This window comes from Ursus arctos, unplaced genomic scaffold (assembly GCF_023065955.2).
Source record: "Ursus arctos isolate Adak ecotype North America unplaced genomic scaffold, UrsArc2.0 scaffold_1, whole genome shotgun sequence".
Lineage (NCBI taxonomy): Eukaryota > Metazoa > Chordata > Mammalia > Carnivora > Ursidae > Ursus > Ursus arctos.
In genome coordinates, this window is record NW_026622763.1 from 93,380,068 (window position 1) to 93,397,607 (window position 17,540).

At 43.4% G+C, this 17,540-nt stretch overlaps 1 protein-coding gene across 2 annotated transcripts in view; it reads right to left on the bottom strand.

Moving 5' to 3' along the window:
* The window catches only part of EPHA4 (EPH receptor A4), a 140,096-nt gene that overhangs the window by 17,725 nt on the left and 104,831 nt on the right, over positions 1–17,540 (bottom strand). For both annotated transcript variants that reach the window (XM_057305094.1, XM_026491841.3), the window contains exons 6-11: positions 15,429–15,553; positions 14,239–14,398; positions 12,976–13,087; positions 4,467–4,525; positions 2,518–2,631; positions 2,074–2,259 (exon numbers count right to left, since the gene is read on the bottom strand). In XM_057305094.1, coding sequence (XP_057161077.1) covers positions 2,074–2,259; positions 2,518–2,631; positions 4,467–4,525; positions 12,976–13,087; positions 14,239–14,398; positions 15,429–15,553 — 756 coding nt within the window. The remainder of the gene's footprint in view (positions 1–2,073; positions 2,260–2,517; positions 2,632–4,466; positions 4,526–12,975; positions 13,088–14,238; positions 14,399–15,428; positions 15,554–17,540) is intronic.

A 17,540-nucleotide genomic window follows, 5' to 3' on the forward strand; every position in this document is an offset into this window, starting at 1 on the left:
TGACGGTAGGCACTATCTTTACAATTTTTCTGCATTCCTTCTTCTGTTTTTATGAAAAGTATCCATTTGTCAGAATCTTTATGAGCTCTCCAAGAGAAATAAAGATGAATGTCTCCATAAGCAGAGGGGCTTATAAAATGGGTCTCAGCTGGGCTCATGGATGGACGTGGCTCCCTGCTACCCGCCGCCCCCCCCCCCAAAACAGGCAGGGGTGCAGTGGGGGAGGCCAGAGTGGGGGGAGGGGGACAACTCCTCTGGTGGAAATTTTAAATCATTTTAATTCAGTGACAACTGCATTATGCAAATGCATCCAGTCGTTTATAACAGTTACAGCTGTAATAGCTACGGGTTTTAGAGGCGCGGTGGGACTTTAATACAAAGATCCCCTGTTTCTTCTCTCTTCTGCAGAGGTGCTATGAAAATCACTGTCTGCAGCAGGAAAAACACCCCAAGCTGAACAGAGCCTCCTTTTGAGAAAATGGACCTGCAGAAGTATTTAAACAGAATGTTATCTTTCAATTAAAGTAGCGGAGGGCTTTGGGCGGCCCTGAAGGCCACGGGCAACAGAAAAATATCCTGTCTGTAAAACTAATCTTAAAAGGCAAATAGAGCTATTCTATGCTAATTACAGCCTTTGCCTTAGGTAGAAAATTATATACCCTTAGCACCGAGGTTCCGTTTCTGAAGGATTTGAAGGATTCTGAAGATGGAGAAAGATGTACTTCTTAGGACCTCATAATACGAGTTAACACTTAGGGAAGTTTTTTGTTGTCGTTGTTTCCAATTTGCCAAGCATTATACTAAATACGGAAATACTTCATCCAAAATAACCATCTAAGTTCTATTTTGATCTCTATTGTACAGAAGAGGAAAGTGACAGTTTGAGCCACGCGTCAAGGCCATGTGTGCCTTAGGAGCAGGAGTGTGGACAGGCACGTCTCTGGTCACGGGGCCAAGGGGTCTCTCCGTCTGGTCCCAGGAACCGCAGCTCTGGTTTATCTCCCCGCCCCACCCCACCTGCCGAATCAAACCGGAGGATGTGGTCCAGGAAGCCGTTTTAACAAGTTTTCCAGAATTGTATGTTCGAGGACCTCTGAATGAACGTACACTTTCTCTCACTTTTTAGTAACCTCCTTATTTTCTCTCTGTAAAGGTCACGGACCCTTGTGTCTCACTTTCTGCTCTGCCCAGACCGCCATGTCCTAAGTTGGCTGGTTAACCTCCCCTTCCCTCCCCCCTCCGCACATGCTGACTGGGGATGCTTCCCACAGGCACCTTGGATCAAGTTAGAGGCACCCCGGCCTTCCAGGAGACATAGCCCCGGGGCTTACAAGATCCTTAACTTGTAGTCAAGTCATAGGTCCCGCGGCTCCTGGAACAGAGCCACGTTCAATAGCAACCGGTTTGGCTGAACTGTCCATGTGGTGCTTTATAAATTGGTCTTAGCCAGCCTTACAGATGTATTCGGGGTTTGCTTCACAAAGTGCATCTGTTGAGCTGTGTCGTATTTTAACTGAAGCGTGGTTCACAGGCTCGGCGAATGCTAATGGCCTAAAAAAAGGGAAGGTTCATCCAGGTGTTACCGTGAATAAGGTGCTGAATAGCAACAGCCATAAATCAGGCAGAGCAGACAAGCAAATCCCCCAATATAATAAAGATTTCCAAGATTCACTCCTTGCATCTGGAACTGAAGCTTCAAGCACAAGGTGTGGCGAGGTTTTGTTGTGGTTTATATGAAAAGTACTTAAATTTTATTTTGCCTACCATCTGCTTGCGCCTACCCTGTGACAATCAGTTTGGTCTAGCGAAGGTTTGGAAGATGGCGAGGCATACCAAAAATCTGCAATATTAATTTCCCTAAAATCTCACACAAGCTGCCTTGGAAATAGGGAATCAGCCTAAACCGTAGACCCATTGAGAGCTGACTACAAGATTAATGACTTGTCCTGCACTGATTTCCTCCTATTAGCAATCAGTGGGTCCGCTCCATCTGTCATTTCCCTGGAAAGAAAATGTGTGTTTAATTTGCCAGGAACTTCTAACTCGGCTTTGTAAAGGGAGCGACCCGCGTACATTTGGTAACAACGCCTTCCAGGTGAATTATGTTCGGGTGGTCGAACTGTCCCATGATGCTGGCCTCACTCAGGAAGTCTCTCCTCTGTTTGTCTGTATACCCAGCTTTCAGGGTCTTGATGGCCACACAGATCTCTCTCTTGCCAGGCACTTTGAGACGCCCGCTGCATACCTCGCCAAATTCACCTTTGGAAGAGAAAATGAATCAACTATGGGCCAGAAACACGTTCAAGATGAAAGAGTAATCGCTAACATTTGTTGAGTGCCTCTTACAGGCTGGGCACTGCGTTCATGTTTTACATAGATCAAGGAACTCTCATGTAACAGATCCTTGCATATATACAGGCATATACAACATGTTCATACACATTTGTAGAATCCACATATGTATATTTAATATCTACAAAGAAAATAGGCTTATTCCAGAGACATTCAGATACTTACCAACTCCTATGACTTTTTCGATCTTAATGCAGGATGCGTCGATTTCTTTGGCAAATTCTCGAACTGCTTGGTTGGGATCTTCATATGTAAAGGGATCCACGTACGTTCTAACACCTAAGAAATAAACATGGGATAGGATGGCTGAACACTTCTCAAAGACCACCAATAAACTTAAGTTGTCCAGGTCTAAAAATACTCAGTACAGAAAGTGTTCTTAGCATGACAAAAATACTTAGCATCGACATACGAAAATGTTTCAATTCTTGGTCTGGTTTTCATTAGTGAGTAAACAAAGAATCGTTAGCTACTTAAGAGGTTACAGCTCTACTGACTTCCTGGAATGTCTTCACACTTCAAGGATGAAATCTGAAAACCACCCATCCCATGGAGGAAAAGAGAATCTCTGCAAGAAAAGTGGGAATGTGTTGGCTGAATCCTGTTGTCCAGATCAGTTGCCTGTGTCCTACCTACATCTCCAGCTATCCTTTCTTAGGGAAGATAATTGGAACGTTCTTTCTCAACTGGCCATGTCTACACTGAGCCCCCTTTTGCCCAATAGCTGGACCGATTAAGCATGTGACCAATGATTAACCAATGAAGATTAAAGCCAGGTTAAAATAGGTAAGAGGGATAACACCAGCTAGCACATTTGAGAGTATCATAAACTCTGTATTGGACCTGCACTTTTATTCTGCGTTGCAAAGAAGGTGCTATTAGTAAAGACGCTGAAGTTCACCTGGAAGCTTCAGCTAGAGAAAACGTTGTTGGCTCATTGTGAATGGTTTGAATACCAGGAAGTGTAATTCGGCCAAACCCCACAGTCAACTTGCAGCCTAAATTCAGAATCTGAGCCCTGAGCCCAGAGATTACTAGGACAAGAAGCGTTAGTAATTACTGGGAACGCTCCTTTCCCTGCTAGAGCTCCTAGGGTTTGGGGTACAAAGGGTGTAGGGCACTGGTTGACTTAATCCCCTTGATTCTTCAGAACTGTCAGTCTTGTCCTCAGCTCAAAAACAAAACAAAACAAAACTCATTTGTTTTTGAAAATACATACCACATGCAAATTTTTAAAATATGGTTTTGGAAAGAAAACCAGGTGAATAAATAGAAGGTTGTCAGATATCCCATATCCTTTAGCCCTTTACATGCTGTAGCCAAGACACTCTTTCTCAAGATGATTCTTCCTACCCCTCGTCTCTCTCTTCCTTCTACCTCCCTGTGTTGTCCAATAGGGTAGCTATTACCCATAAGTTGCTATTTAAATGTAAATTAGTTAAAATTAAATAAATAAATTATTTCGATTAAATTATTTCAATTAAATTTAAAATTCACCTTCTCCTTCACACTTGCTACTTTTCAAATACTGAATAGTGCACATGGCTCTCGGCTAACGAATGGGATGACGCAGACAGACCACCGCCATTTCAGGAGGGTTACTGGATCGTACTCCTCTGGGAAAGGCATCAACCACCGTCCATTTGAGAGTCTTCTATCTTGCTCAAGTCATTCTAGGGCCAGTTCTTCAAATTTATTCTTCAACCCCCAAATAATCAGAGTATACTGAAGAAATATTAGTGGTCCTGAATGCCGTAGCAAATATTCTTGGGGTAGAGCAATTACTGTTCATTCCTAGAAGTTCTTTCCTCCCCCCCCCCCCCGCCCAATTTTGTAACATGAGAAAGACTGTGACCTGTTAAGCCTTGCCACCCAGCTACAAAAATGAGCCAGCAAGACCAATACTTTTTCAGGGTGGGGAATAAAATAAGGCAAAAGAAGAATCTAAAGGAGTTTCTCCAACCCCATCTTTAATCTCACTTGAAACAATCCCAAATCACTATTTAGATAATTCTGTGGAAGGACTATAATATTAATAGTCAGATGAATTTAATTTAGGCATTTCTAAACTGAAAACATGAGACATGCTCTAAAATTTAATCCAATTTTCGTACCTTGATTCAAATGTTTCTCTTCATCTGCTTCTTGTTTAGCTTTACTGTATTTACTCCGTCTATTAAAGATTAAGAAAAAAAACACACAATTATTTTCAAAAGTTGTACACCGGTTATGTTCTTTGCTACCATACTGTAAGTCAGGCAAATAACACTGTGCACATTTCACAGATGAGTAAAACTGAGGTTTATGGGAAGTAAAATAATAAGGTGAGTAACTGTCACTTTGGTGGCGAACACTGGTTTCAAGCACAAGCAGTCAGAATCCAGAGTCTCGGCTCTTAACCACGATACTAAACTGAGGCGATAAAGCAAGTATTTTATAATATAATTTCAAGTCTCTAGAATACATTTATCTTACTGAAGACAGATTGTAAGTTTCTTGGCTAATTTTCCCATACATATACTGAGTTGAAATAAGTTTCCATGGGCAAATTCTGCAGAAATCAGATGGTGACAGTATTCACTACATGATAGGTAACAGTCAGTCCTGTTGCTGTAACCACAATAACCACTACCACAGAAGACTCATTATCATATTATATGATATTCTTAAAATAATAGTTTTGTGGTTATTGGTTTCAGCTGCTGCTTACAAACTCCTAAATTATTAATGAAAATTTAAAAGGTAAATATTTGCTTTTTTTACTGGATTACATTCCTTAAGAGTTTGTAGAAAACTTGCAAGAGTAAAAATGAGAAGTTTCCACTTGCAGCAGGATTCTCTTTCCAAAGAAATGGTGTATGGTCTCAGCATCGGCATTCTGTTCTAAATGTCCTACAGAAATGAGATTTGGGGGGGGCGGGGGGGGGGGCTGGCTCACCGGCTGAGTGGCTAAGCCTATGACTCTTGATTTCGGCTCAGGCCATGATCTCAAGCCTGTTGTCAGGTTCCATGCTCCCTGGGGAGTCTACTTAAGATTCTCTCTGCCTCTCGCTCCGCCCCTCCCCTCCCCGACCTAGTTCACACTCACCCTCTCTCTCCGAAACAAACAAACAAACAAACAACAACAACAAAAAAAAACTGAGATTTGGGTGTTATGAAAGTCTTGGGAATCAGAAATCTTATAAATGTTAAATCAATAATTTTCATACATGACATATGTATGCATGTGTGTGTGTATGTGTGTGTGTGTATGTCACTTATGTGAAACAAAAAATAACTTGGTACTACAGCTTTCTGAAGTTCGGGAAGATGAGGACAAATAAGTGAATAAAATGTGCACATTTATGTTTCTGTCCAAAATGTGAAGATCACATTGGAGTTCCTCTTGTGTTTTCTAGTGAATAAGCCAAGGCTCTCGCAGATGAGGAAGCTGACCCAAGATCCCCGCCAGCCCACAGAACATCTCGGCAGTGCGGCCCCATCAGATTCTGAAAACCTGAACCCTTGGACTCCAAACAAGCAGAGAAGGGTGTTATGATCTCATGCAGAAGAGAGAACAGCAGGGAAACTGACAGGGCTGCCCAGGGAGACCGGAGAGGAGCCCCAGCGCAATCCCCATCCCTCTGGCCTGTCTGCAGGTGTCCCTCCAAGTCATAATACCTCGCACTTTCACACTGCATTTAACTTTACAAGCTGGTCTGGACACATTCTCGTGCCCTCCCCGGACCATTGACGAAGCAGGAACCAGCTCGATAAACGGAGACTCAGTCACTCGAGTTAGCTGCCAAGCGTGTGGAATGCAGTCCCAAATAATAGCTTGCCTTTTTAACTTTTTAAAGAGCCATCATGTCTATTATTTAATTGCATCTTCCCAGCAAGCCCAGAGAAGTAGACAGACACACACACACACACTCAGTTTCACTGTACAGGTGAGGCAGGGTGGGGGTGGGGGGCGGTTTCCCCCAGGACCCTCTTTACAAGGAGAGGGGTGCGCCTGCCCTGATCTACTCACAATCTCACATGCCTCTCATAGTACAGATGAACTTACATCAAGATCTCTGATGAGAGTTATTGTAAGTAATACTACATTTTATGTCAGTAAATCCACTTAAACTAGATGCCACTGCTTTCAGAATCCATTGCTTCATCAAAGAAACCAAACACGTTGAAATGTCCTGAAACCAAACATTTGTATGAAAGATGTAGTCCCCTCCACCCCTCCCTGCTCCCTCTCCTTTTAAAGGAAATACAAGAATGTAAGGTCAGGAACTATGAAAACAAGATTTTATGTCAGGGAAACGCATGGCTGGGTCCCAGGGGTGTGATAGGGTCCTGCCAGCCCGAGCGATTGTATCTTATCAGAGCTCCTAAAAGCATTATCTAAAATTACAAGTATATCTCTTGAACCACTTTAGATCTCCAATACTGATTTCGAACGTCTTTCCTTTGGAGAAGCGAAACAATGCACTGAGCAGGAGAGCTTTGGTACCAACTTGAAAATGCCAGTGAGTTCGTCAAAAACCCAGTAGAAACAAGGGCCTCCCTCGGCCCAGGAGGGCAGTTATCTGCTTCACATCAAGCACAGCCATTAACTGTGTGCGAAGCCATGGAAATGCAAAGTGGCAGGGATCATTAATTATAAGGCTGACACGCCCAGCCCCTCCTCAAACTTCTAAACGCAGGAGGAGGAATTAAACAGGGGGTGAAGGTGTATTTTTAAAGAAACGTCTTGACTTGCAGTATTACGTGGGGGAGAGGACCCTCCAGGAGTACAGAAAATGCTGGAAAAGAAACACAAGGAATCACTGTTCAAATGCTAATGGTAGCCTATTAGCTTTTTCAGAAGACATTGGAAATGAAAATGCTGAAGTCAGGCTCTACCTTTGTCACCTGACGACCCTTTCTCCTTGGCTCAGGGGAGGACAATGTGTCTGTTATTGTCCCAAGAAAGAAAGCCCATTGAGGCTGGCCAGCCAGGCTGGAGGCAGCCCCACAGCCTGCAGAAGTGCTAACTCTAAACTGACCTCCACGGGGGCATCACCTGAATGGCAGAGGAAACCTTTGTGGGAGATTTTCTAATTACTGGGACTCGGGCAAGCTGATTAAAGACAGGGTGGGAGGGGAGTGGTTCGTTAGTGAATGCTCCAGGGACCTTTCATCTGCAGGACTGAGAGGGAAGAGCTGCGCCTGCAGGTGAAGCGAGAGTGGGAGCTGAGCCCTCCCCAGCCCCGGTCAAAGGGGGACGGAATCCGGGTATTAGGAGGCATTGTGGAGGAACAGCGTGAGCCCGGAGAGCTGCCCTCCCAACCAATGTGTCCTTCTGGCACCTTGACTATTCAAAAAAAAACAAACAAAACACTGGAGGGGGAGCGTGGCAGGGGCCCAGCACAAACCCCGCTTTTATTAAAATACTAACTTCCCGTGATCAAGTGGATGGATTTGATTGATGTGGTTCACTGTTCCAAACTAATTAGTAAAAGGTAAGTAATTTATTCGGCTAAAGTGCAGATTAAAGAAGATAAAGCAGTGTAATAACTAGCACGGCTCCAGGAGGACCCTCTCCAGCGTTTAATGGCATCACCCATGAAGATTCATGGAAGCCATCCTTCTTTTCCCCTTCCTTAAGCTGTCATTGTTCTCACACCAAATGATGTCTAAATGCTCTACACCAGCAACATTTTGAAACGGGTGGAATGGAACTGTACAATTGCACGCAAGTTGTTTAGAAATGTTCCCGCAGTACCATCTGCCCCCTAATTGTATGAATTTACATGACTTCATCAGAGCCAATTTAGGCCAACATTTGAGTGTATTCATTCTTATGTGATCATAATATTCCAATTAGGACACCAGCGAAGATGGATCCAGCCTGAATGGTAACTGTTTTTGCATTATGTGAACAGTCAGCTCCGAAGTGGAAAAGCTTAGGCTTCAGATGAAGACAAAACCAACGCACAAAGTCCGACGTCACAGTGTGCAGTAGCCCGGCACGGTAACTCACAGATCACACAGGCTGCCAACAGCACCGACGAGACCCCTGAAATTTTCGTCGGCTAGGACGGTCAGTGTGGGCTTTCGACGGAGGTCCGTTTTTTTCAGTCCAGAAGACATGAGAATCATCCGTGCCAGTACTGGAAGTCAGGTAAGATGGACTCCTGTCCCAATCAGGCAAATAACTAGCCGTGTGACCTTGGTTTAGTCATTGTTTCACCTGCTCTCCAGTATAGAAGGTTTCCAGTATAGAAGGTGTCAGTGTTAGAATGAGGCAGTTTCGTGTACCCGGGTCGTTTGTGTACTTCTTCACAACTTTTTACCACAACCACCTCATTTTTTTCCTTAAAATCAATTCACTTCTTTTTCTTTAATTTTAGTAAAATGGGTACAATATACCCTAACATAAACGCACATAACAAAAACCCAGTAGCGATCCTCTATGCCTGGTTATCAGGCAATACTTGCCTCTCATCACCAAACTGTGCTTTAGAATGAGATACTCGTCTTAAATTCTAGTCCTTTCAAAAGTTTCTTTTGCACAATAAAATGGTATTTGAGGAAGACACACTGGCCTCCAGCAACCAGGATTCATAGTATTTGGGACAACCTGATGAAATCATTTATAATGGGGCAGGGGACCAGGGAAATGTAACACATTCGATCATTAGTCCTGGAGGTTGTGACCCTATCATTTCATTTTATGATGTCATTGTTAACACTCCTTTCAAAAATCACTTTAGAAAGCAGTGAAGTGGTTACATGGTGGAGACCACAAACAGATACAGGAGTATGGGCACATGGTGCCACATGCTACTGAGTGGTTTGGGATAAACTTTCCAGGGACAGCAACGCCTAAGTACAAGGCACGCAACACCTGAACCACCCCACAGCAGTACAACTGCGTGCTCGGAAAGCTGACGTAATACTTGAATTACACATCAAGGGATAAAGGGCACTCTGATGGTAGATGCTTGTAAAAAAAGTAAGTGAATTTGTTGGGGCGCCTGGGTGCCTCATTCGGTTAAGCAGCTGCCTTCAGCTCAGGTCATGATCCCAGGGTCCTGGGATCGAGTCCCGCATCGAGCTCCCTGCTCAGAGGGAGAGCCTAATTCGCCCTCTGCCCCTCCCCCCGCTCATTCTCTCTCTCTCTCTCAAAAAAAAAAATTAATTAAAAAAATAGTAAGTGAATTTGCTTAACATAATGTGGGTGGTAAAAACATACAATGGGTCTTAAGTCAACTTACCTTGTAAATCATTTTAAATACATAAATAAAATTGATAAATGTGGGAGTTTGATTCTTTTACTTAGATCCCTAAATGTTTACAACACATCCAAGCTGGCCAAAAGGAAAAAGCGATCTCATTGAAAAAAATGGAGATTACCCTGGCTTGCCTAAGGCTCAGGCTTCCCAGTATAAAGAAGAAATAATGAAATAAATGAAACAATTACTCTCAAAAAAAAAAAAAAAAATCTAGCAAGATACCAGCTGTGAGCCTGAGGCTGTTTCCTCTTTCCTAAATGACAAATTAGCACCAGACAGATTTTTCTTTGAGGTAATCAGGAGGGTTGAAACTTTTCTGTGTGGGTCCCTGTCCTCTACTTCTGAAAGAAATCTCACATGCCATCACCTGGTGGGACTCGGCTGGAGGGAATCACCTTATAAGGGATCCCTCTGTCTCTAGCACTGACACCGCCACCAACATTCTGGGGCTCTACAGGGCGAGAAGCAGCCCTATCATTTCCCGGGCCAGGCTGTTCCATTTGCTGCCTTCCCAGAGGGCTGGCAAGATTATTCGGGGGGTGCTGTTCACCACCGGGGACTAGACTTTTGTCCGCACCACTGTCTCCTCTCTCTTCACCTGTTCTTGTCGCATTGAAACATCTGTAGTCCAATGTGACAGAGCACACAGCCTGCGTGCGGGGAAAAATCAGCTGAGTGTGCAGCAGCCTCCGCGAAGCCTGTCAGCTACCTGGCTCCAGGCAGCCTTTCCCATGACAGCTTTATGGCCGACACTAAAGAAGAATCAATAGGAGGGCAAGGGGTTGACATTTCATTTTCTAAAAAGTGATCCATTGAGGACCAATCACCAAGCAGTGTTTATCAGCCTTGGGAAGTGACATTTTTTTTTTTAATGGGGGAGAAGGGACAAGAATCATCGCTAGGTAACTCGACAGGCTCAATTCTCTAAGGTGGGGACTCATAATTGGAAATTCGATGCATCCTCCTATCAATTCTGCCTTAAAGAATAAAGTGATCAATAAAAGCAGAAAGGAAAAATTAAGTCATCAAGTGTGCGATCCTATTTCCTATAGCTACAAGCTTTTAATAAGCTCATCTTCCTGCATTACATTTTCTGGTGCTTTTGCTTTCTTTTCGTCAAAGCAGAACGTCCAAAAGAAACTTATAATGAGGTGACTTAATCCTAATTATTCTGATTTCACTGGTATATTTAAAGTAAGTTGGGGGGAAAAAAAAGGTAACTCTAAAGAAAAGCTGGACAAGTAGACAAAGCTTCCCTTCAACATCAAAAAGAAGGTTGAGATACAATATGAGACCCACTGTCCGCAAAGGGGTGTTCCCTCAAATGGTTCCAAGCATCCCATGGTACTGAATTTTAGCCAAAGATCATTTTGACGTGGAGGTAATTAAGAATTTTTTTTCTAGTTTTAGACTTTTAAACATCTTTTGTGATAAAATTTTATTGATATATATACTATAAAATTTTCACATGTAGAAAGACATTAATAATGAAAACAAAAGCCCAAGTAATTTCTACAAAGTCTCCCATCCCACCCCTGCCCCCCACTATGGGATGGATATGTATTATTGCATCCCGTTCCCCTGGGTTTGTGTGCCCAGCATGTGTACGTATGCAGAACCACAAGGCAATGGACAAGAAGGAGGTCCATCCTGATTGACTTCCAAAATCAAATGCCAGAAAAGGAAAGAACACTTGAGATTCAAATTCTGTTTAAGCCAAATTAGAGTTTCCTAGGACGGAGCTCTAATAATACACAGGATACAGTGGGTATGTCTATGTATGCTCTACGGGTGCAGTCCAGTGACAGGGAGAAGTGTTCGCGGTGGACTTCGCTTCTTCAGGATGGAACTCACTGCTCTAATCACACACACAGTGATAGACTTCGCACCAAAAAGAACACACACAATGACCAATGTAGGTGGGGTCTGCACATAATGAGCTCTTGTTGCATACTGCATTAGAGTGACCGAGATGGATTTCTATAATACCAGCACATTTTGGAGCATGGGAGTGGGGAGGCATGATATTAACAGATACATGTGACAACTGAGACCATCCCGGCAAATAAGGATATACAGTCGTCACCCTAATTATAATGTACCACAAAGTGAGCAAAGAGCATGATGGCTTGCTCAGGCCGGGGGCAAGAGCCAGAGGCATTGTAGTGACACCAATGAAATCACCAACAGGAGGGGCAGAGAGAGAGGACACAGCAGACGCTGGCCAGGGAGCTGAGCATGCTCCTGGGTGCCCAGTAGTAGCTCTCCCACGAAGGCCAACTAATGACCCGAGACAAGGACTACGTCTTCCTGAGTATCAAGTTCCTCTTCTGTAACGGGAAAAGGTTTATACCGAAGAGGATCATTCTGATGTCCCCAGGTTCTGCCCTTCTTTTGCCAAAAGCCCCACCTTGTGATATAGTTATGGCACAGGGGAGTGAAAGCTGAAGAAACCTCGATCTGGGCACATATGGGACACGAGTGGCTGTCCCTCCTCCACCCCATTCCTCTGGAGCCTCTCAGTAGTGTTAAAAAGCAGATGGGGGCAATAATAATAAGGAAAACTGGTTCAAAAAAATAAGCTGCCAAGCCATTTTTATTTCTCTCTTTCTTTCCTAGATTGGTTCTCAAGTATCAGGGTAGACTGTAGACTTTCACAGAATTAAGTACTCTGCTGTTTTAGATTCATTTCCAAGAACAATGTCATGCCCACAGCGTGCTTAATGGAAACTCTCTAGAAATGGCGATGGCCTCTCCTGAAAGATGACTAAACACAGTGCCCGATTATTGGCTTTGGTTGCGATTATTATTCACCAAACTCAAGCTGAGCCACCTGCTGTTGTGCTGGATTCGCTACTTCACCTATCAAACTTCTCCTGTCGGTAACTCTTCAAGGCAGATCTTCTGCGATCCTCTAACCCTATTTTATAAAAGGGTGAAAAAAAGGCTCAAGCGTTTAAGTAATGTAGCTGACAAATGGCAGAGCTTACATTTTGGACCCAAGTTTTATGTGGCTTCTTTTTTGCCTCTGGCAGTAAGTCCAAGCTTAAGAGAGGTATAAATGTAGCACCTTACAGCTTAGAGAATGTAGACATCTCTCCCTGGCTTGCTTTTCGGCTGCGTTTCCAGGAAATAGCTGGGTCTTTCCAGGACTCTCAGCTGTGAGGGCTGCCACCAGGGCCCAGCCAGCAGCTCCAGGAGGGGTGTGGGGAGATCAAAGCCAAGAGGAAGGAGCTGGCCATGCACATGCCCTGTTTATGATGCTAATCAAAAGCCTAAGCTTTTTGGGGAGGAGACAAAAAGCTCCCTCATAAAAACTGGGATTGGGGGTGGGTGGGTGGGCAGTGAGTGGCTTTTAAGTGCTTACCTCCTGCTGATGACAAAAGCTGCGATGAGAATGACCACCAGCACCACACTGCCTGAGACGGAGACCAGAAGGACGGTGGAGTTGGCCCCATCTCCAATGATCCGGGAAGGCACTGGCAAAGACAGTTACACAAGGATCACCTCTGGGAAGTCCTAAAGCTAGAACTTCTGACTGGGTCACAAACGTCAACGTTCTGGAGCCACCGAGAAGGCTCACGGCCTCTTTTGGCTTTTGATTAAGTATTTATGTGACAGCATTTCTACGACAGCCTTAATGAGATTTAGAAATCTCTTTTATATGTTTGTATGAAGAACTTCAACCAGACGACTCTTACTAAAGCCTCTGGTAAACCTTACCGCTCATTGCTTTTTCTTCTTTTCATTTCTAGTTTTAGCCCTAACACTTATTTAATGATCTGATGTGTTCCTTAGTGAGAAAGACACTTAATTTCAAAAAAGACAAGCAGTTTTGAATACCTACCGATGCCCCACCCCAAATCTGTCAAAAACCTGCTCATTATTGACTGCATCAGAAGCTACTTCCCCCTTGAAGCCTTCCTGGAATATCCCCCCAAAATGTCAAACCGCATCAGATTCAATCCTAGAGTACTTTCTTTTCTGCTTTTTCATTCTTACTTTATTTAGTAATTCATGAAGAAAATGACTTTCTAAAATTGATGTTGAAGATTCTTCTCCACTATCTCCTTATTGGGTAAGCTTTGTTAATTATATAGGTGGAGTCATCTTATGTAACCCACTTATTCAATGGGCATGTCCTTTGTTAACATTTTCAAGTCAATCAATCAGTCCAACTCACAGGGTCAAGAATTGATATGTTTGTCCGAGGAGTCATTTAAAAAAAACTGATCTGACTTGACTTGAACAGATTCCTAGAAATAAATAAAAGAAAATAAATTTGGTCCCTTCTTTACTCTTCCCAGGGAGAAAACTTCCTACCTTCTTTAAGATAGCTATGCAACCCTCAATTTACCTACTTATCAATCCCCTTTTCCATGACCAACAGAAGACTCAAAATAAGAAAAAGAAGAGAACATTTTCTAATCACATGAAAAGACGGGTTCGATAATATGAAAAGTGATCTTCTCCAAAGAGCATGAGCTTTTCTAAGTTACAGACATCGTCATTTCAAGCCGTGTTCATCGCCAGCAGAATGTTCGCCTAACCAGAAATTAGGTACAGCTCCTTGGATTTCAATGTAATAGCATTTCACCTGGACCGTAAAAAGGGCCTCAGAAGTTGGTACCTGTGTTGGTTGTGACCTCCAGGGGCTCACTGAAGTCTCCATAGCCAGCTGCTGTCCTGGCTCGGACATGGAACACATAGGAAGTCAGAGGATTCAGGCCTTTGATGTCCGTGTTCCTGGCAGCCGTCCGGACGATCCGGTAGCTCCGCTCATTCTGATCCTGCATCATGGGACGATAAAATCAGGCAAGGTGGCAAAAGAGAATCCCCCACTTACTCTAGGCCCATAGTTAAAGGAACCAAGCCAGTGTACTCAGAAGTTAAAAGTTACTAGAGTTGGATAAACTCGAAACCTCCTATTCTCTTTCATGTTGGAAGTACCACTGTAACATCTCGGACCCTGAAGGCCATGTGGAGTTTAGGTGTGATCCCTGTTGACACCGACCATATGCAGATCTTCACTTATGATCTTTTTTGAAAAGAACTCAGAGGACGGTTGGTGGCTTTTCCCACTCCACAGCCAGCAATTTAACAGAAATAACCACAAGAAGGTCTCTCATCTTTTTCTATTTTCCGTCTAGAAAATGTCAAAAATGTTGTAATCTGGTTTCAGTGAAAAATAAATCCTGTCCCCTTTCTGCTTTTAATAAGGAAGCCAATAAGTGATTATCTTTAAAAAGAAAGAGAAGTCAATTGTTCATTTTCTAGACAATCTTGAATGCAAATAGCTCTCTTCAGAATTCTGTCCTTTAAGAGAGACAAGTTATTTGTAAAAATAATGTCTTTCTATAACTTTAAGAGGCTGAAAAATGTAATTTTCCTTCCCTGATTTTCTATTAAAAGTCATCAAAACCCACACCTTGATTCTGAATAGCAGTGATCTACTTAAACAGATCATTATTTCGACTTTTATGAGTCACTCTCACTGATAGAAGGCTTATATATAAGAACCTCTTAGTTATCTTGATTTCCGTTACTAGAAAGAAAAAATGGTTATATTAGAATACAGTGCATTTTTCCTATTTTTCAAGATAACCAACTTAATACATAAAATCCATAATTGGATTCGATTGGGGAACAAAATACATTTGGTTTTGAGATTCGCTGGTATTCTGGATTTATAACTGGCTAAAAACTAAAGAGAAAAAGGATGGACGGATGGAGAGAAAGAAGGATGGAAGGGACGACAGGGGCGGGGGCAGGGAGGAAGGAAAAGAAAGGAGGAAGGAAGCTTGCTCATTCAAGCAATACCTTCTCATAATACTTGACTTCATACTCCAAGATCACCCCATTGGGCCTATCTGGTTCCAGCCAAGCCAGAGCAACACTGTATCTTGTAACTTCTTTTGCCTGGACCAAAGCAATGGATGACGGTGCTATTGGGAAAAACAACAAAAAAACAAAAGGGGAAAAGACATTGGTGGTACCAATCGATAATTTCATTTTACTTAAGAAAAATGTGAAGGATTGTCTTGTCTTGCCCAGATTTCCATGTCAGTCTTCCCCAGTACACAAGCATACCATTTTTATGGTTCTCTCCAATATGTTGGTATATGGTTTGTCTTAGAAAAATAATCTTTGAGGTAAAAGCCTGTATACAGCATCACCTCCACAGCACCCGCGGCCATTCCTCACAAAATCTATAGAAAATGCTACCGTCTTCTTTATTTTTTTTGCAAGCCTTGAAATCCACTGGAAGACCGCCTTTTACGTTCAGTAACACTGCGTCTCCTCCTACCTTCCAAGTTTACAAGTGGTCATCTTACTGGTCTTTAATTTTATACAAGCAGGAGAATTTGCGACTCTTCCCGGGGGACTGTAGGAAATGCACACAATTTCTATCCTTTCTAATATAAATAAAAGTACTGCTTAATTGGAGCTAAATTTCTGGTTTGACACAGTGATGCAAATAACGAAGAACAGGAATAGAACAATGATGCTCTCTCTGGACATGGGTGACGTCGTGCAGCTATTTTTACAAAGGCTGAAATATTGCTTTTGCCTGTGGAGTAGCAAACTTTCTTCTTTCCACGAAGAAAGACGCAAAAGCAGTCCTGTAGTGGCTGTGTTCTCAGGGGTCCTGAGATTTATAAAACCAGGCTGCCCTCTTCTTCACTGTGACGGTCCCGTCTCCAGCTGTTGTAAGCTCTGCTGGGACTGACAAGGACACAAATGTGCCATCTCCGGGGAAGAGAGGAGCATTCGTGAAATCCGTAATCTTACCTAACAGAGCTGGTCTGCAGAACTAGAGATTAGGGGGCCTGCCTCAATTGAATGTATATTCCCGTTTGTTACCAAATTGTGGACGTAGGTGAAAACATCACAAAATGGCCACTGAGGAACAACAGCATGGTGTCAGGCCATCCTCCTTTTCTTTCCCAACACACACACCACTGCCAAACCCTAACTCAGAGGAAAAAAGAGAAAAGTAAACTAAATTGTCACTGAAAACGGGCTGGGACTAACTTCAAACATGCTTGACCATATCTGACAGGTGTACTGATGGAAAGGAAAGCAACCAGACACACCACAGTCACACAGGGAATCCTCCAGCTGAAGTGAATCCAGCAGGGAGCACCTCTCGGACATGGTTATTTGACAGCCTGGCGTCTCCGTCGGGGGCACTTCAAGATGGCATGTGCGCATGCGCGTGCGCGCACACCCCCTGCCCTACTTCTCTCTCCCACTCTTTTTCCCCCAAAGCTATTCCAGATTGAATCTCAGGCATACACACAAGTGAAAGATACAGTGGATACACATGTCCTCCATCAAAGGCAACCCCAAGGTTAGTAATACCAAACTGGGTGAACGGAGCTGCATGCAGACATATGGAAGCCACTGAACATCTGAAGAAAATGAAAAACGGAAATGTGCTCATTAGCTGCATTAAGGCTTCCCTCCCCCACCACACACACACACACACACACACACGCACACATTTTCTCTCTCTCTTTCCTTACCGGTTGACACCGAACCATCGTCCAGCAAAATGTAAGGAGTGACTCGTAAATACAGAGACAGCAAGAAGGCTAAGCAAGCTGCCTGGCTGTGAAAAGCTATTTCACTCCAGGTAATAAATATATTGTCTAACACAGCACTTGAGCATACACTCCATAAGAAGGGGCTCTTTAAACTCTGCTGTTCAGGATTGGGAAGTGAAATAGAAAAGTGAGGATTTTTGAAAGAAAGCGGCGGCGGGGGCAGGGGGATCATAAAGTTATAAAACGGACTTTCTCTCAGAAATGGTCTGGGTCAGATCCTGATAATCAATAGATTCCTCGGGAAAGACCTGCCTGGCTGCCCTTGGGGCGCACTGCGTAACGAAGCTTGTTTCTCTCTGGTTGGTTCATCACGAAACTGCTG